This window comes from Mercenaria mercenaria, unplaced genomic scaffold (assembly GCF_021730395.1).
Source record: "Mercenaria mercenaria strain notata unplaced genomic scaffold, MADL_Memer_1 contig_114, whole genome shotgun sequence".
In the NCBI taxonomy this organism is placed as follows: domain Eukaryota; kingdom Metazoa; phylum Mollusca; class Bivalvia; order Venerida; family Veneridae; genus Mercenaria; species Mercenaria mercenaria.
The window spans coordinates 24,794-45,249 of NW_026459117.1; the positions used below are offsets into that span (position 1 = coordinate 24,794).

Consider the following 20,456-nt stretch of genomic DNA (forward strand, 5'->3'; position numbering starts at 1 on the left):
GAATTATTGTAAACAAAGGAAAAGCATGACGCGGATTAAATGACTTTTTTTCTTACTATTTCATAAAAATATGTATTTTTTTTGTAGAATATACGAACTACTCCCAGGCGTCCACGTCTGCCTCCGTACTTTGAATAATGTTTTAGTGCATTTTCACTTAATATCCGTTTTAACTCGATTGATTTGTCAGTCATCATCAACAAAATCTTATGACACATGGAGCATACGTCTCGCACAGATATTTCATGGATTGTCCTCCCTTTTACTTAGAGTTTCAGAATAACGTTTTGATGAATTGTCTCTGCAAGACGGGTTTTATATGAACTTAAAATACGTGTCATACATCATCATTCACATTGCTTAAGATACATAAAACTAAAAGGTGATGAATTTTGTTCCATTTTTACTTTGAATTTCGGGATAAAGGTTTGATGCACGCCAAAAGTAAAAGGATTTGACCTAAACCTAAACTGTTTTGCAAGTTTGTTGTATTGATCACATTTCAAATATTGCAAATATTGCTCTAGTTTCCTCAAATATGTCTCATTTTACAAATATAAATAGATATAGTCGGTCGAACCGTCTTCTTTGACATCTCTTGTTGGTATTTCGAATATTCAAAAGTTTCAATTTACTGTTCATTGAATAAAATAAAATACAGCTATTACGGCTATTGCATGATTAATTGATTTTCATTATTAATTCACAATTTATATCGAACCCTATAAATACCTGTATTTACTTTTCTAAGACTGATATCAGTTTTTGACTTTACAACAACACTAAGAAATCGATATTTCAGATTTTATTCGTATTTAGAATAGTATAACGTCACATTTTTTCTTTTATTATAGATGTGTCGGAATTTCATATTTCCGATATCCCGGTCTCAGCATAAAAATCCCAGCCTGGTATTTATTTTCTGATTATCCCGGAACTGTACCGGGAATTCCGCTATGCCAAACGGGAATCCCACTAATATCCCGGTTCTTTGCAAAATAATTCCGGTGAATGAATGAATTCCCGGCGGGATTTCGACATCCCGGTGGAATCCCAGGGGATTCCACTGGGATCCCGCATGAATTTTCTATAGGGACAAGCGTTGAACGTCTATTTCCGTCATCTAGCCTTTTACACTATATTTGCCCTTATATAATTTGATGTCTCACAATATACAACACATATTGGGATTCTTTCACTTAAACATGTTCTTATCGATCAATCAATTAAATCATATTGCAAAAAAAAAAAGAAAGTATTTACAGTTAAGAACATTAAAGAGTATGTAGGTGATAAATATGAATATGCAATAAATAATATACATTTACGTATGGTAAATGACCATGAATTGCAATTATGTTAAATGAATTATTTCATTCTATATGGGCCGGAGGCCATTTATACAATAAATATTTGAATAAGTTAGATATAGGGTTTAGGAAAAGCAACACTTGTTATAGTTTACGTATTTTATTTATTCATATCAATAACATAAATCAAGAGGACATACAATACAAAAAGACAATAATACATGTACATAATATAACATTCATTCATTTCTCTACAACACATCATAAAACATATTGCTTTAATTGTTTTGTTTTTTTCATATCTAATATCCGTAAGGGAAAGAGCTGAAATTTTGAGAAATTACTCTCTTATCAAAGACAATTTTGTAGTCTTTCGTTTCAGTTGTGGTGATGATATTGCATGTATCTTGATTCCTGGTAATCTTATTTGTATCTATTACCTTAAGGCATGCGTTACGTGGCTGGCCAGTAACCATTTGTTTTAATGTATTAAAATTAATATCCAAAGAATTTTTAAAATTGAGAGTGATGCCCCGTACTTTACAAATAGAGGATTGACCCTTTTTGTTTGGTTTTTCTAAACAGTAAGCATAGTTCTTAGGCCCTCCTGTAACAAATTTAGTTATTTGATTGTTAGGAACTTCATCAGTTAAATCTCCCAGGAAATCACCTAAAGGGGGTTCCCATTGCCCCTTCGAAGAGGTGAACACAACAGAATCAGTGTCACAATACAGAACTCTATCTCCTAATGGTTGCAAATAACTATACAACTTTAAACGCGCTTGTGCTGTGGTATATGCAGCAACAATTACATTAGTTCGGCTTGAAGTTTCTATGAAATCGCTGGTATAAGCCCAGTCAATCTGCACAGCTTCGTCGTTTATAAAACGAACATTTTTTATTTCTTGCTGGTCTGATGCCTTCATATCTACGAACTGAACTGGATCATCAATATAGGTTGTTTGCGTCAGATTAGATCTTTGGCCGAACTTCCCCCAGAACGAGTTCAAAATAATTTTGGCCAACAGTCTCAAACCAGGATTGTCCTCAATTTTATTATACTCTAACATTATTCCTTCCCTATCAAGATACTCTTGAATATATTTCTGCTTGTCTGATTCTGTTTTACACCAGTCTGGCCAACTACTGGCTTCTTGTTTGACCTTCAGGAATGTGTTCACGTACTCCGTAAAAAGGCCACCTGTTTTAGTACGGAGGTCGTATTGAGCCATTTCATCAAAATGCCAAACTTCATAAACTTTTAATAACTTATAACCCTGAGATAAAGCCATTTTCACCTCATCGGTGACCCAAGTTCCTAATATTGCTCTGTCATTAGCAGTGTGCTGACATATGCCATTTTCATACGTTTCACTGCAAGTGCGACATAGGCTGAACATCAGTTTGCCATTACATTTTGTAGGCAAAACAGGCGTATACAATTTCCTTGGAGGCAAAATCTTACATTTTATTAAACCTTCATAATTGCTTATATCAATGAAGTTTTCTGTGATGATCCTTGGATGCCCCAGGGGTATTTTTCCTGTTTTATTAATATAAGGATAAAGGGAGGTAACGTCAAAGTATTTTATGCAATTTTCTTCCGTGGACTCTGCGTACATTTTAAATGCTTCTTTGCGTCCTCCATGAAATGCATCTCTTGGTTCTAGCGGTAACACATATTCTAAAGAATCAATGTATTCTCTCGTACTAGGGTTTTCTTTCAGCAGTGTTTTGAATTTACATTCCCAGATGCATTCGTAAATATAGCCTTCTGTTTCAAGGTATTTTTGTTTTTCAATGGTAGTATTATATAATTCAGCCATTGATAGTCCATTGACGGGGTTTATGGTACTTTTAGAAAAACATGTGGGACAACCATGCCAAAAATCACCATGAAACTCAAGAACAACTTTTTTTCCATCATTCGTTTCATAATATCCATCGACTTTATAAGGCCCTATTTGCTTTTCTCCCTGATTTCTACCATGTTGTATATAAACATGTCTTTCAGATGCTAGATAAGAAAGCCACTGATAGGCCATTACTGATTGTTTGGCCTCAGGTCTGTAACCATGAGCTGGGATGATGCCAATAATTTCATGGTCTAGGAAAAGCGTCCTATAGACAAGATTGCAAGCTGACGCAATGGTGATGCATTTCTCAAAAGGATCTATTCCATCATTTTTATCATTTTTGGTAAGGTCTTTGAAAAGTGTCCTAAATTTAAGACAACATTTTCGAAGGATATCCACATCAGACTGACAATAACGTAAAAGTTCTGCCTGCAGTGAGAAGGGTCTTCGCATATTCGCCTTGTACCATTCCAGAAACTTTTTATGTGCCTCTGGTTTCATACTATCGGGGTTATAATACTTTATGTCAGGCAAATGATTAAGTTCTTTTGATTGATTTTCTGTCGTATTAAACAGATGCGGGAAGTACCCTTTGGCTATTTCAGTTTCCCCAAATGCTTTTGGCATTTCACCCAAGGCCATGGGAATGAAGTTTAATGAATCTATAAATCTGATTTTGAAAAGAGATACCATAATAGACATGTACTTAGATCCTGTTGTGATTACCTCGGGCAGAATGGCATTATCATACAAGAATTTCATGATCGGATAACTGTCATAACCTTTGAAATTGTGGCAAATAACTGTAGCACCCTTGTTTTCGGCTGTAAATAACCACTTGCAAAATTGTTCGGTCGTACTGACACCTGAGAATATCCTTTCATTAGGACCACAATTTGAACATTCAGATGAACCAGTAACGTCACGGGACATGCATACGTTACAAACCTTATGTGCCACACATAAATTCGGTATATGCTCCATTGAATCACACCATGACTTTTTACAGTTTACACATGTACCTTTGACACCCGGGAGATAACCATTTACACATTCCAGACGCTTATCCTGAGTGCATTCGAAATCAAAGAAAACGTATTTTGTTTGTTTTTTATGTTTTGTTTTCTCCTCAGTTGTGGTTTCATCTTGTTCAACTGGTTGCATATAGCATAAATGGTCATCTGTCACATAGTCCTTGCAGGTATTGCAATAGTGTTCACCGCAAATATGTATTTTCTTATGTAGCGACCGATTTATCAGTTGATAACAGTCCATGCACCGATAATAAAGCTCACACGTAGATTTTCCATTTTCTGTCTTATTTTTATGTAAGTCAAAGCAAGTTTGATTTACAAATTTACAATTACACTTTTCACAACACTTCCAGTCTTCCGTATTATCCTTGTGAAGTTTTCGGCAAAAATGACAAGGGTTATTGCAGGTATGCCGTTCTTTGTGTTGGTATCCTTTTTTACATGTCGTGCAGAAGTAATTTCTGTTGAGAAACCCCGTCATTGAAGTTATGACGTCAAAATGCTCGTCATGATTGTACAAGTATATGGGAATGCCGCCCTCTGGACCTTGATACACGATGGCGTTGAAGTGGGCTTTCGACACCACATGAATTTGATAGTTAAGAAGAGAAGCTTGAAACCTTTTAATTTCATCTACTCCACATGGTCCAATTGGCACGTCGGCTTTTTGGTGAAGATTTATTGCTAGCTCACATTGAATCTTGCGTCCCAGTCGTATGCTATTCCACATTGGGTGTTTTTCAACGCGAGCAATGGCTGTGGCTAATGCTCGCGCACAACATAGTTTATCTCAATTTTTTATTTGAATTATGCTTGTCTTTTTTTCCAACATATTTGTAATGTCAACCGTTGGTTTCATTTTGTATCCTGATCCTGATACGTTTGCAACATGGACGAGTTCGATGCCAAATGACTCATCAACCACAACCTGTTCATACGATTGCAGCACTCTTTCTATTTCTGACAGAAGTCTATCCACTGTTAGAGATGATCTGGGCATGAACGGTAGTACAACTGGATAGTCCAGTTCGGGATTGTCCATAGATACCCTAACGTGATCGTTGGCTGGTATGTTTTCCGTCACTCTGGCGAGAATAGAATGGAAGAGCACTTTCAGTGTTTTCAATATGCTCGGCAAATCTCTCACTTCTAAGTCCTTTATTGTAATGTTATAGTAGGACGCCGTTGTGTTGTACTTTTCAATTCTTTTCTCATTTATCTTCTCCATACTGTAAAATTCCACTGCATTATCCTTTTGCGTTAGCTTTTGTCGTTTATGACCGATATGGTCACTCTCTTCATCAGAATGTTTCCTTTTTGCACCACCACCACTCTGATTTTCATGCTGTAAAAAATGTTCATCCAGGTAATCTTTTCTTGTAAACACTCTCAGACACTCTGGACAGTGGTGGTTATTTTCATCGGCATGTTTCTGTTGATGCCTTTCCAAGTTTTCCTTCCGCGTGAATGACTTCTTGCAACTAGGACACATAAACCAGTGGTTTTGAGTCCTCCTATGTTGGAGTAATTGGCTCAGTTTTGCAAATGTGTCCCCACAAACGTCGCATTGGTACACCATCTTAACTGTTTGAAGTCTGAAAGTATAATACAAAATATATTTAATTCCCTCACTTGTATATCACAATGAGTTATGGTGTAAACTGATTGGCTAATTTTAAATCATAAAGTTCAGCTTATTTGAAGGTTGATAGCCAGGCGAGACTAAGAAAATGTCAGGCGAGACTAAGATAAAGTCAGGCGAGACTGACAAAAAACACTCACTGTAAACTCTGTGGAGATCAAACGTTAGCCAGTATCAATGTGCCTTCTCTCTTTCTCGGCCTGGAGTAAAATGAAAGTTGTATAGCTAGTATTCGCTTATATTAGAAGTCATAGCACAGCCTAGTAATATAATTGGCTGTGGTAAATCAAAATGATTGGTCGTTCATTGAATGTAGCTATCGTTGATTGGTCATCTGTATTGTAAAGACGTATTTTGGTCGGTCAATTTTTGTATAGATTGATATAAATACATAGAATTTAAGCTTTACGTCATTCGTTTGCTAGACACCGAGGATTGAACATCGAAAGAAAATGGCAAACCATTGCATGTTGTGCACTAAAAGTTACGTGTGGACACAGGACTTGAAAAGACACATGAGAAATAAACATTCTATGTTGATGGAAAATCCGGCTCAAAAGCAACAGCAGCAGCAGCAGCAAAAGCAGCAAGAATATACCCAGCAGCTGCAGCAGCAAAAGCAGCAAGAATATACCCAGCAGCAGCAGCAGCAGCAAAAGCAGCAAGAATATACCCTGCAGCAGCAGCAGCAGCAGCAAAAGCAGCAAGAATATACCCAGCAGCAGCAAAAGCAGCAAGAATATACCCAGCAGCAGCAGCAGCAGCAAAAGCAGCAAGAATATACCCTGCAGCAGCAGCAGCAGCAAAAGCAGCAAGAATATACCCAGCAGCAGCAAAAGCAGCAAGAATATACCCAGCAGCAGCAGCAGCAGCAAAAGCAGCAAGAATATACCCTGCAGCAGCAGCAGCAAGAATATACCCAGCAGCAACATCAACAGCAAGAATATACCATGCAGCAGCAAAAGCAGCATGGGGCACTGCCATTACAAGAGGATCCTTTGAGCAGAATACACACGATAGGTCTCCAACACCCCTTTACCATGATGATTTCAGGTCCAACAGGTATGTTTTGATTAATATTATGAATTCCAAATGATTATCAAATTGAATGAAAAATGTAATTATAGATTTTATGTTTTTATTAGACCTAAATGCGATTTTAACTGCATTTCAGCATGCGGGAAGACCACTTTTGTCAAGAATTTGTTGCAGAACCATACTTTTAGGATTCAACCAACAATACAAAGAATCGTATGGCTTTACAAAAGATGGCAACCACTATATTCGGTAATTCAGAGGACAGTGTTTCCAAGAGTGGAATTTGTTCAAGGCATTCCAACGGATTTAGAGGACGACGATTTCTTTGATCACAGGATCAATAATTTACTTATTCTTGACGATTTGTACTCAGAAGCTGGGAAGGATAAACGCATTACCGATTTGTTCACCGAAGGGTCCCATCACAGATCGTTATCAGTGATTTCTATCAACCAGAATCTGTTCGGAAACAAGGATCCGACTCAACGGAGGAATTGTCATTATCTAATTCTGTTTAACAACCCAGTAGATCAGCAGTCAGTGATGACATTAGCTCGACAAATGTACCCTGGTAACACCGATTACTTCCTAAAAGCCTTCACAAAAGCGACTAAACATCCTTACGGGTATTTGCTCGTGGACTTGAAACCCTTTACGTGCGAAAAAGACCGATTGAAGAACGACATGGCATGGAGAGACATCACACATACAGGGCCCAAAACTGATCTGACCAATCAGATACCAGAAAGTCAAAACCGAGCTGAATTAACCAATCATGTTGAAACATCTCTTTGCGAATCTATAAAAGAGGGTAATATTCGAGATTCCGATCATTCATCTGTTGGATTTCAAAGTGTTCACTTCGAGCAAGAAAACACTATGGCTGATAAAGGGCAGGCTTGTGACGATTGTGGACTGCTGTTTGATTCGGGGCACGATGTTCAGAGGCACGTGAAAAGCGGTTGGTGTCCAGAAAATAAGGAACCCCAAGCTAAAAGGGCTAAAATTGATGAGGAAATTATGGATGATGATGTCGAAGATAACGTGGGTTATCAACATTTATGGCATCTTGCTCAATGTGGTAGCAAAGATAAGTTCAACAAGCTATACGACCAATTCATGGACAATGGTGAAAATGAAGATGATGCGGAAGAAATGGCCAGCGAGCGTGTGCAGCCCTACAGAGAAAAAAACTTTCTCCAAAGATACCAATCTTTGCTTGAAATATACTGGTTTCCATTATTGACCAATGCTACCCATCATAAAATTGTGCAAGAAATTAACGATTTGCGCAGTAAAGGGGTCAGTTTGACATCAGCCGCAAAGAGGGTTTTGAAGAAAAACAAAAGAGCTTTTGAGGACTTATTCGAGTCGAAGGACGAAAATGAAAGCGAAGATGACAGCGAAGAAGACACGGCCAGTGAGGATTCAGAATAAAAATACACGACACTGTACTGTTCAGTCATTTCTTGTTTGAACATTGAACTGTAAAGACATGGCACCATGGGAGGATTATCTAAATTCGATATACTTTGATCCTAGATATCCGGGTAGTTTTGCGGGACCACAGAAACTATATAAAGTGATCAAGAAGGAGGGAAAATATGACATTGGAATGCACAGAATACGGAAATTCTTACATAACAAGGAAGCGTACAGTCTTCATAAACCAGTGAGAAGACGGTTTAAAAGAAACCATGTCATTAGCTCAGGGAAAGACGACTTATGGATGGCGGACTTGATCGATATGGTGAAGTTTGCCAAGTTAAACGATGGCTACAAGTATATCCTGCTGGTCATTGACACGTTTTCCAAGTACGTGTGGTTACGGCCGTTAAAATCGAAAACGGGTGACGAGGTGGCCAAGGCGTTTAAAGATATCTTCACAACAATATCTCCAGCAAAGCTCATCACAGACAAAGGCAGGTTCAGTTTACACAATGTATAGTAATTTTATTTCGCTTCGCGCTAGTTTATCTTTATTTATGATCAATTAGTACACCACTTATATCGTATACAGTAACGTTTCACTCAATTGTATAATCATTGTACAATTTGCACCTATAGCTTTAAATTATCATTTAATCTCATGTAGCGAATAAAATGTAACTTAAATTTGATTCATTTGTCATGCCTCACTTTGGTTTTCTATTATACAGGTCAGGAATTTAGAGCAAATAAAGTCCAGTCACTGATGCGTGAATATGATGTCAAGTACTTTCCAACGCAGAATGAGACGAAAGCTTCCACATCTGAAAGAGCCATTTTAACCATCAAAAGTAAACTGTACCGATATTTCACCCACAAAGACAGTTATTCCTATTTGCCTGTCTTACAAGATATAGCAAACAGTTACGATCATACGTATCACAGAACGATAGGAATGTCACCATCAGAGGTAACAGACACAAACCAGGAGGAAGTGCGACTGGCCACCTACTTCGCCAGAATGGATCACGTCCAAAACAAGACACAAAACTCAAACCATTCAAATTCAAAGTCGGGAATTATGTGAGAATCAGTCATCTGCGAAATGCTTTTACGCGCGCTTATGACGAAACTTACACGGGCGAGATCTACATAATTCACAAGAGATATCATCGAGGAACTTTACCGATCTACAGACTCCGTGATTTACAAGACGAGGAAATTAAAGGAACATTTTATGAATCTGAACTGCAAAAAATGAACTATGACCCCGAACAGACTTTTAAAATTGATAAAATCATTAAAACGAAAGGCAAAGGACATAATAAACAGTATTTTGTGAAATGGAAATATTATCCCAAAAAGTTTAATAGCTGGGCGAAAGCCAGTGACATAGAATAGATGTACCATGACATTGAGTGAATTTAACGTTAAACTGCATAAATAGCTTTATATTTTCTTGTGAGAATATCACTGTAATATGTAAATAAATCTGTAATTAACCACTGTTAATATGTAAATAAAACTGTCAAACTATTCCGTCTTTTTACATTTCATACCCTCAGTCATAATCCGACACGTGCCATTACCATATAAAAGTTCAGTCGTTATCGGCTGTACAAATACCACACAGTGTGACAATTGTGTCAGTTAGTTTTAACCTTAAACCTTATACATAAACTACCGTCTGTTTAAATAAAATCATAGGACCCTTACCTGATTTAACACTTTCCGCTTGATGTATTCTTTAAGAACTGCGATTTATAGAAGTGTACCCGTCAATGGACTGCGTTAAAATGATAAAATGCTAAGGTAGCTTATCAAAATCATGCGTAATCGCGCTAATGATTGGATGACAGATGTAAACATGTCTGTACTTGCTTCGATGATCATTTGAAATACACCACGACGCGTGTCATTAATACCACTTAAACCATTTCGCACGATTCATTTCTGTACTGTATTTTCATAGTACTTTTAGAATTCAAGTTTATATCACCGAAGTTGTTAACAACCTTTGATAAACTGATCTGTTAAACTGATACCGACCTCAAATAGCCTGAACGAAATGTTATAGCGTCTACTGTTTACTTTTTAATGGGGGGATGACTGATGGTATAAAGCAGGACAGGTAATGTTTCATTGAATGAATGGTTTATGGCTATTAATGTTATACGCTTTAGCTAAAAGTTGTTACAGTGTTTAATGTTCTTAACTGTAAATACTTTCTTTTTTTTTTTTTGCAATATTATGATTTAATTGATTGATCGATAAGAACATGTTTAAGTGAAAGAATCCCAATATGTGTTGTATATTGTGAGACATCAAATTATATAAGGTAAAACATTAAATGGCAAATATAGTGTAAAAGGCTAGATTACGGAAATAGACGTTCAACGCTTGTAGGGCTACCTTAGCTGTTGCTTTAACTAATATAGGATTTTACAAAATTGGTGACTATAAATAACATGGGATTTTAAGATAAACCTAGTGTACGTGATCAAGTTTAACATAAAAGTAATACAGGAAATGGAACGTTACGTTGGTGTAAAAATATCGCCCGTTTGATTTCCCGGCAATAATGATTTGAATATTTAAGTGAACAATAAGATGAAATACCCAATCTACTGTACTTAGCAATAAACAGAGGTAAACATGTTTGAACTTGTATATTATGAATCACCCTGAAAGAATCCTGACCGTACGTAATGCGTCGTCTGCAAATACTAGAAAATCAATACCCCTGGTACGCTTAAGTCACGCGTGACTGATTCGGATTTTTACTCAAAAAAAGTGATCCAGGCTCCTAGCCTTGACTACTGTAAACGATGGTAATACGATGATAGATAATTGTCATTCATATGAATTGATGTTAATTGTTACAATTGTCATGCATATAAATTAGTATTTGCAGTTACAATATAACCATCTGTATAAAGACATAGCAAACATACACATCCTTCTATTTCAGGTGATTGTAGCACTTCCTCTCTTTTTGACAACAGCTATTTGCTACGAGCAGAGAAAAGCAAAAATATGACGACACCCCCTTTTACAAACGCAAATATAATTTATAACTTGAATCCACACGCAAAAATAATCATTATATTGAGAAATCCAATTTCAAGGTGAGTATGAAATATTTGTTTGAGATTTATTTTCTTTTATACACTTCAGTAATACTTATGGAATGAAATTGAACCTCAGGGGACAGAAGATTTTTTGCATGACAATATGGCGGAAGAGCGTCTCTGCATTATACATTTAAAAGGCATCAACAGTTTGGTTTTCAATATTCGTTTCATAGAACAGATGATTTCAAAATTTTGCCATTTATTAAGTACTCTTATCACTTATTTCTTTTGTCTCCAACTTACCGATATTATAATGAAACAAAACCCCTGTACGAAGATTTCGAATAAATAATGTTGACAGCTTCATTATATAAACACAACAGATATTATCAAATTCACAAACGTTTCTGCAATGCTAAATGTTATAATCTATGTTACATATGAATATTAAAACGTTATATGGTCACTAGAGGATGGGTGGTAATGTCCCCTGCATGTAAAATCTTTTTTTACATCAATGTTTTGGGGTGACTCCAATCCAATAATAGAAAAGTCTCCAAACAACATCTCCTAAAGAGTTATTCTATTATTGAAAACAAATCACAGAATGTTCTAAATGACAATCTACCAGAACTCTTCGTATTATCTAGATTTGTCAGGTTTATAATGTGGTCGGCACATTTTTGTTATGGAAATATATATCTGGTATAATAATAATAATAATAATAATAATAATAATGAGGATGATACTAATAATAAATGAAATAAAGTAATTTCTTGTCTAAATCACGATCATTAGAACTCAGTAGTGAAACAAATTTAAACGCCATCTGAATCTAAACCACGTGCAATTTTAAAATTATTTCACCTAATGTTCCTTGACTGACTTTTTACTATTTCAATTTCAAATCCATTATGATTTTACAAAACGACTTTGTAAATCACCTCCTCTTAGGTCAGTTTTCAGAATAAGTAACAGTAGCTTTTGTTTTGGCAAATATTCTTTCTTAAAGCTGATATTCGTTTTAATTTTATTACATTGAATGTTTAACTGAGTTTTATTTGTTAGTTCACTAGATGAAATCGCATTCACAAACTGTGTTTACCTCATTGCTTTTTCTTTCTTTTTTTTGATAATTGTTTTCTTTTGTGAATTAGGATTATATCTCTATACGTATACGTCATTAGAATCGTCTGATATTGTTTCGAAGTTATAGCTATTGTGTCCAGACAAGTATCAATGGCCAGTTATGGTGAAAGATCACGTTAAAGTTACTTTTATAACGTCTAAAATAATTTGTGTATTTTCTCCTTTAAGTGGGAAAACATGTTTGGCCTACCTACTCATTTTCAGTAGTTTCACTTTTTTCTCCGCCACCTCCGCCTATCTTAGACGTCGACTATCTTACAGTTACGCAAACAAATAATAAATGTTAAAACCAGATTATTTCTGAATGCAATATAAGTGTTTATCATTGTTTTTGTACAATATACTAAATTACAACATGGAATGAGACCAGTCAACGATGCTTAATCTCTGATGACGTTAAATAAGACAATGTTTAATTTATACAAAATTTAATGATGTTTGGTTGTATTGTCGACTTTCATCAAAGAATTGCTGTTTACCATTAACTACATTTTGTCAGTTCAAGCGCTTCAAACGTTGGGAGCTAAGTGGATTTATATAAATAACGACCTTTTGCTACAAATACTCAACATACTGGGAAACGGTGGTTGCAGATTAAACTTTAAGAATTTGTGTATCTCCTGACCCGGGTCCAGGTGTGCGGAGAACTTTGCATATGTGTTGGGAGATCGTGGGCCCTGCAGATAAAGTGTGCAATTCAGTGAGACAAGTTTCTGTCATTTTAGCCAAAACGATCAGAGGAATTTAAGTTGAAAGAGTACACATTTCTAGGTTCATGTATAGGGTATAGTTAGAGTCCTCTCCGAAAAAGTTTGAAATGCAACGTCACACAAATTTATCTTATTGTTTCAAAGGGAAAAAAAGTACTTTACTTTACTCTTACAGTTTTTGAATTTATTTAAGACGAATGATGCATTTTAAGACAATCTAGATATAAAATTGTAAGAAAATTCGGCTATGGTTTATGTACAAAAGAAGTATAGATTTTTTAGACAAAAAGAGAAAAGAAAAACTAATAAAGTCAATATCTGACGTAGTTACGGTAAACAACAGACACATTTCACCAAGCATGTTAGTGTAAAATATACAAGGAATCATTTTAAAATCTATATGATTCGAGAATTTCTATTGTGAAACATTCATTATAGGCTTGCTGTAAGTACATAAATTTGTAGTTGACATAAAAATAGATATTACAAAGGTATAACTGCAAAGAAGATACTGATATCCTTTCCGCAGCCTTAACGTACTAAAACGTATTAGCGTCTGATGGCCCTTTCACGCTTCCGTAGAAACAACATTTATTACACGGAACTTATTTTGAAAATATTTCTGAAATGTCTAGGTCTGCAGCTCTCAAATACGGTTATATCTTACATCTGAGGCATATACCGACACTCTCAGACAACTTCAAAAATGACATTTTGAGCGATTTGATGAAGTTCCAAAATTATCAATGTACCCTTGGTCCGTTACGGAACCCTGTGGGATTTCTGTTTATCCAGAGCTCAAATATTTTTTCATAGATTAAAAGCTGACATGCTGTACTAAAGCCCAGGTAATTTCAATTCGTAATAAAGTGCTGAAAATTGGCTCCCCAATAGCAAAAAAAAAAAAAAAAAAAAATAAGTCCACGCGCATACATTTAGACGAGGTGACCCCTGCGCGTGACCCCTGACTATCTACGAATCAAAATGCGGCTTTCGTTTTCAAGTTTAGCATTTCTACTTTCATTTTATTTACTTCCGGAAATAGCTGAAAGTCGAGTGACGTCATTTTATGTGTTGTCAAAAACATACATATGCCTGGCGAGATTGCATAAATATGTGCTGGCCGTCCTAAGGATATACAAATTACAGACATAGGTGTAACTAAAACACCGACATAGCTGCCCCAGCGTAGTTATTGACAGCAAAGTATCATTGGGATTTCATATTGGTATAAGGTGAACAGACCTTACTTAAGTGGTCACTATTTTTCGTTTTATTTGTTTTTGATGTGCATGTTCTTGCAATCTTTACAAATTGACGGGAAAATATTCTTTCAGACTGTATTCGGACTATATCTATTTTAACAAAAGAATTGCCAATGCAGCAGATTTCCATAGCAGAGTCATGTCTATGATAGGCTCGTTAACCAGCTGCTTGAAGATTCACAGTTTATGTTATTGTGCATATTTCTTGGATTATACGGTAAGACAGCAAATTGTATTAGAAATTACATAATGAATTATGCAACACTTGTGTTCAGTGTTTAAACTGAATTTGACTACTTATACTTTTTAATGCAAAATATTCCTGTGTAGTAAGACTTTATGCTGTGTAATCCAATGAAGCGGCGAAACGATAAAGTTAATCTTTCTTTATGAGAGTTTGCGATAGGAATATTATCGACCTATGGAAAGGGATATTGGCCGAGTGGGTAACCAGTGTTGATACATGTATAACTTTTCCGAGATTGATACATTCTTACACTGACAGAACCTACTTTTTTCGCCAGAAGTGACGACATGTCACTTATGATCAGTCAACCCAAAAGTTTTCCTTTCAATTTATTTGTGTTAAGGGAGAAAAAAACATGAATGATCGCACTTCCCAAATTTGTTTTACAATTAATCAAGTGACATAAATGATCAAAACTAAAAACTGGCTGTAGCTTTGCTGATTTGTACCCAATAAATTGATTTTCTTAGCAAAATATGTTTATACTGACATTACCTCATGCTTATTTAATGTCTTTTCAGGTTAAAATACAAATCGGTATTTACCATATTTACATCGAAGATTTCATGCGAGTATTCCCAAAAGATCAAATAAAGATTCTCAAACTAGAGGCATTTTCCAAAAATAAACACAAGGCCATGGCAGATATATTTAGCTTTTTAGGAACCAGTAAGTTAAAGCTTTTCCAGGATATCATTATCTTTTTTTATCATTTTATGCCACATTAATGCATCACTATTTTCAAGTATATTTACATATTCCATCCATATTGCATTCATTGACAGATATTTAAAGGACCTCGGACATTTTCCTATTCAGATTGTCTCTCCAATTAAGGAAAATCTGACAAAGAGCTAAACTTCTGGAATTGCATAGTAACGATAGTTAAAGATCATTTCTTGATAAATGCGACTTCATTTTACAAGTTTATGAACAAAAAAGAGGACTTTGTAGACATTTCTCATTCTCATTTCTATTAAAATATGAACTTAAATCATTTTTACGTTTTAAGCATCTTTCTCCGCAGTGACGCAACAAAATATTTCACATGCCTTTGTAAAAATATATTATATACGTATGCTGCATAAATGGAACTTGGTCGCAGGGGGGAAAGTGTTTTAAATTGAATAAAACTACGCACAGGGTGTCTGCAAATGAATTTTGAATAAAATATTTGACACTTATTGCATGTTTCCTAAACCTTACATATCTACAGCTTTATTCATTTTGGTAAATATTTCAAGCATAGAAAACACAAAACTAAATAAATAGCGGACATAGAAAGTCAAGCTAGAAAGCAGACTGATCGTAATAAGTATATCTTTTGAATTTTTCAATTAGGTCTGCTGCCTCTTGACAATCTGTGTCTATTGACTGAGTGTCAGCAGGATTAAGATAACAGCGTCTGTCGTTAGCCATGAACCAAACAAGTGGCTTGGAAACAGATATAGACAAACTTCTATGGGAATAGTGCAACTTTGCTGCAAACTTCTTAACTTTTAAGGAACCTAGAATGTATTTAAAGAACAACATTTGCCTTAATTCGAACCAAAGAACACTGGATCCAGCATCCTAAACTCTTGCATAAGTACATCAGTCACCAACTCCTGAACTGACCCTGTTGCTTCGAAAACTAACACTGAGGCTCGTAAAACTAATACTTACGCCCATAGATACAATACTGACGCGCCTGGAACTGACACTGATTCCCCAAGAATTAACACCAATTCGCTGAAAAGGACAACTACGCCAATGTATGGCCAGATACACCACTGAATGTATTCAATATATAATCCTCCACATAATGCCCGGTCAGTATTGTACATGTGTAATTACAGTATAGCAATAGATGTATAGAAAACAAACAAGAATCTATGATCAATGCATCAGTTATCATGTGCACTCGAGTGGAAAGATCTGAGCTACAGTTATGAGTCCAAAAGTTTTGTTCCACATTTGTTTTCTCCTTTTCGTTTATTTTTGAAAATGTCAATAAAACTGATAATCTGCATGGTATAAGTTTAATCATTGTGTTTAAATATTTCATAATAGATATACCTTAAATGCCAATGCTTATTTTTAATAAAAATACACATTTTAATTTTTTCAAAAATATGACCGTTAGTTACAAACTATTCGAATTTCAAGAAAACGAATATGAAATAAAACTGCTTTTGTGACAGTTTGATAGGAATATAACTTATTTATCAGTATTTGAAGCCTTTATACAAAACTACCTGATATTGAAGTAAAGAAATAGCATTGAACTTTGGGTAAAATCCCTTGCATAATGTCTGATGTCCTTTATTTTTTTTCTTGTTACATAGAAAGAAAACAACCGTTTATTTTCGTATATACAATATCAGTGCAGCAATACAAGAGTGCCTTCTTTGATGTCATTAAAAAATCAAAGATAATCAAAATTGCGTAAAAATCGTTTAAAATCCGACACCAATTTCAAATGAAACTAAATGAACTAAAAGTTCAAATTAAAACTTATTTGTCTTGTCTGATAACGAAAAAATTGAACCAAACTAGTATGCAATGTTTTACCGCAACTACGAATAATTTAGTAGAAAATTAGAACTGTATTTTTATTGGAACGCGAATTACATTTTAACTTTGGCAGATCCTTTAAAACGTCCACACACCTGCTTTTATTATGACATGATTTAATACCACGATACAAAAAGTGTTTTTTGCTAACGTTTGAATACATTATACGTTTTGAATTAAATGGTTTTCAGACGTATGGTCTAATTAAAATGAAATCATCAAAAGTGCATTTTTTACAGGGTTGCCATCCACAAGTTTGATGGAAAAGATCGCAGGACGGACAGAGGCAAATACAAACTTTAAGCGAAAAGCAGAGGTTGGAGAAATGTGGCCACAAACATACAAACTTTTATATAAATTTTATAAGCCGTTTAATGATCAACTGGTGAAGTTACTAGGCAATAGATTTAATTACAACTGAAAATAAACATACTCGTTCTCAGTTCTTAAATATTTGAAATATGACTTTTTGTAGTGTTAGATTTTTTTTTGTTGTGTTTAACGTCGCACCGACACAGTTATAGGTTATATGGAGACTTTCCAGCTTTGATGGTGGAGGAAGACCCCCAGGTGCCCCTCTGTGCATTATTTCATCACGAGCGGGCAACTGGGTAGAACCACCGACCTTCCGAAAACAAGCTGGTCAGCGACCTTAACCACTCGACCACAGAGTCCCCTTGAAATATAAAAAAATACGTTCTTGTACAAATCACTTGACACCTCAGTAGTTCGAAATTGTTGAACTTTACTTCTATTAGTATGACATACTATACTTACATGACAAAAAGTACACTAAACAGAAACAAAAAACTATTCTGATTTTTTGAAATGTACCTGACAGGTAGTATTATTTTCGGCTTTCTTCATCATAACAAAACGCAATGGAGTCATGTAACAGCAAATGACGTAACGTCAATATCCTGAAATTCTACAATAAAACAACCATGTATGCGGACATGTAATTATTTTTTTTTATTGTACTATTATTGTATTGTTGCAGAGAAGGCTATAGAACATCTATAATGAAAAAGTTATATAAGAGCAAAATCAGCAACCAGCTTTACAGTGCTTATCAGTCATTCTTCATAATACCCAGTTCACAGTTCATACTTTACACTTCACGCTTCAGACGTGTCTTGATATATATATATAAGTAAGAACTATTAATTTCATTACCTCTCCTTACCACACTCAATTACAGAGTCATCTTTAATGTTGCTTGGATGCATTCTATTTTTTCAAAGGATCTTCTTTAAGGTCTTAAAAGTTGTTTGAACAATTATTATAGATAGTTTTAAGAGTATTGTACTTTTGTTCGTAATGCATTCAAAACAAATTAAAATACGCTTAAAATACGCTACCACTGTATTTTGATGTATTTAGAAATATGTAGGACGAAATTTGAATCATTGTTATCAATATTATGATATCATTGATTTGTTAAAACTTTGAAGTATTAATCTTAACATTCTTTCTTTACTTTTGTCAACCAAGAAATCATCTGAAACATTTATCACACATTCAATGTTGCTTTTTCATTTTGAATAAATGCATCTATCAGTTTAATTAAACTAATATCAGTTTCGTTATTATGTTGTTGTTTTGTTTGATGGGCTCAGTATTGTTGTCAATAATTACATTTTACTTTAATTATGTATTTTATGTATATAGTCTGTATATATTAATTATGCATAAATCCCTGCTAACATCCATACAGTGATAATAGGCATACAATATGGAACTGCCTTTCATGGAAAAAGGTCTTAATGAAATATTTATTTTGAGTGATTGTGAAATGTGTCTATGCAGTTATGTACATGAGAAATAAAGCATTTTGTTTTTGAGTTTCAGAAAAAAAATCGTTGCATTGAGATATTGTGTGCTTATATATAAAATATTCACTGTTGACAATTAGCACTGAACAAAAACTAAAACAAAAAGAAATATTCAGGTAATTTAAGTAATTTTCAGATTTAAGCTTATGAAATCACAAAAAAAGCTGTCGAGAATGTGAACAATATTGAGTGTTTGAAAACCAAAATTGTTAAAAAAAATAATTACATAACGCTATACAAAACTTCCAGGAAGATACTGAGTGCCTTCTGAACGACACTTCAGAGGTGCTGAAAGCATTTTGCAAAAGACTTTACGAAGATCCTTTAGAAGCAAAGAATGAATCCAAGCAAATAAATAGGAAACTCAATTGTCAAGTCTGTTTATGAGAGGTAATCAAAAGTGAAACAAAACTTACGTCCCCCTCCCCCTCCCCCCTCCGCACACACACACACAAACACCTAGCACTGGCTTAAGAGGAATTCTGTTTTAGTAAACATGGTCCAAAAGGATCAGAAACTCTAACAAAACTGAAACCGAGTACGAGGAGACAACCATCACATGGCACCTAAAAACTTTCTTTTTGATAGCAAATATTTTTTAAGATGATCCTTTGGAAGCGTAACAACACAACCAAGCAAATTAACGGCTGATTTTATTGTGTCTGTTCATTAGATGTAGTGAATTGCCCTCACACCCCTAACACTAGCTTAAACAGTGTTCTGTTATAGTAAAATTGTTTGAATTTTAGTTAAAATCTGAATCTAAAATCAAACGAAATGTCTGAAAGATATGAACTGCGCACAATTTGAGGCAGCAGCGTTACAAAAGTCAATCTGCACGTCTTGATTAAGATGTTACATACGATATGTTCACTAATGTTACCTAAAACAGTTTTGTCAACCTGGTAAATGTTTTAAATCTAAAGTTTTTACTTAAACACCTGCTAGTTTTAGTTTAGCACCGCTTTGCAACATAAATTCAATCATGTAGTGTTGGGCAGTTAACCTAACTTATGTCCCTGGATTCTGTACCGGAACTAATCAATTCTCTACAGGCAAGTGCCAAGTTCTCCGTATTATAGAGGTGTAATTAAGTCTACTGACTTCAGACATGATATCTCTACTGAATCACCATGGAGAGCAAAGGCATCATATCTGACTCAAGACCCTATGATTCGTCCTAACGAGATAGGGTTGGTTTTGTATATGTTCTTATAATGCTACTATTTTAAAATAATAACAAATACTTTATAAAACTTGATTTTTACTGACAGGAAGACTGCACATGTCAGCTGTATGATCATAATATTA

General features: G+C 34.9%; 3 protein-coding genes across 3 annotated transcripts; 2 read left to right on the top strand and 1 right to left on the bottom strand.

The window, feature by feature from the left end:
- Positions 1-1,854: 1,854 nt before the first annotated feature.
- Positions 1,855-3,793, bottom strand: LOC123549617 (uncharacterized; the record flags this gene model as incomplete). The annotated part of the gene is made up of 1 exon (XM_053532355.1): positions 1,855-3,793. A coding segment is annotated over exon 1 (1,939 nt), but the record flags the coding sequence as incomplete, so codon positions are not given.
- Positions 3,794-8,375: 4,582 nt separating this feature from the next.
- LOC123540016 (uncharacterized) lies at positions 8,376-9,709 on the top strand. Its single transcript, XM_053532352.1, has 2 exons — positions 8,376-8,806; positions 9,220-9,709. Exons 1-2 carry the CDS (start codon positions 8,376-8,378, stop codon positions 9,707-9,709), a joined length of 921 nt encoding a protein of 306 aa, XP_053388327.1.
- A 1,567-nt stretch (positions 9,710-11,276) lies between these two features.
- Positions 11,277-19,253, top strand: LOC128551483 (carbohydrate sulfotransferase 15-like). The gene is made up of 4 exons (XM_053532356.1): positions 11,277-11,436; positions 14,580-14,724; positions 15,276-15,423; positions 17,550-19,253. The coding sequence occupies exons 1-4, from the start codon at positions 11,345-11,347 to the stop codon at positions 17,729-17,731; spliced, it is 567 nt and encodes a 188-aa protein (XP_053388331.1). The 5' UTR covers positions 11,277-11,344; the 3' UTR covers positions 17,732-19,253.
- Positions 19,254-20,456: the final 1,203 nt, after the last annotated feature.

What these genes read in the sequence shown, in the direction of transcription:
- LOC128551483 (XM_053532356.1), top strand. Translation starts at nt 11,345, where the DNA reads ATGACGACACCCCCTTTTACAAACGCAAATATAATTTATAACTTGAAT. An exon ending in TTGAGAAATCCAATTTCAAG is followed by an intron (nt 11,437 to 14,579) that starts GTGAGTATGAAA and finishes ATATTCTTTCAG; the next exon opens with ACTGTATTCGGACTATATCT. An exon ending in CATATTTCTTGGATTATACG is followed by an intron (nt 14,725 to 15,275) that starts GTAAGACAGCAA and finishes ATGTCTTTTCAG; the next exon opens with GTTAAAATACAAATCGGTAT.
- LOC123540016 (XM_053532352.1), top strand. Translation starts at nt 8,376, where the DNA reads ATGGCACCATGGGAGGATTATCTAAATTCGATATACTTTGATCCTAGA. An exon ending in CTCATCACAGACAAAGGCAG is followed by an intron (nt 8,807 to 9,219) that starts GTTCAGTTTACA and finishes CTGTCTTACAAG; the next exon opens with ATATAGCAAACAGTTACGAT.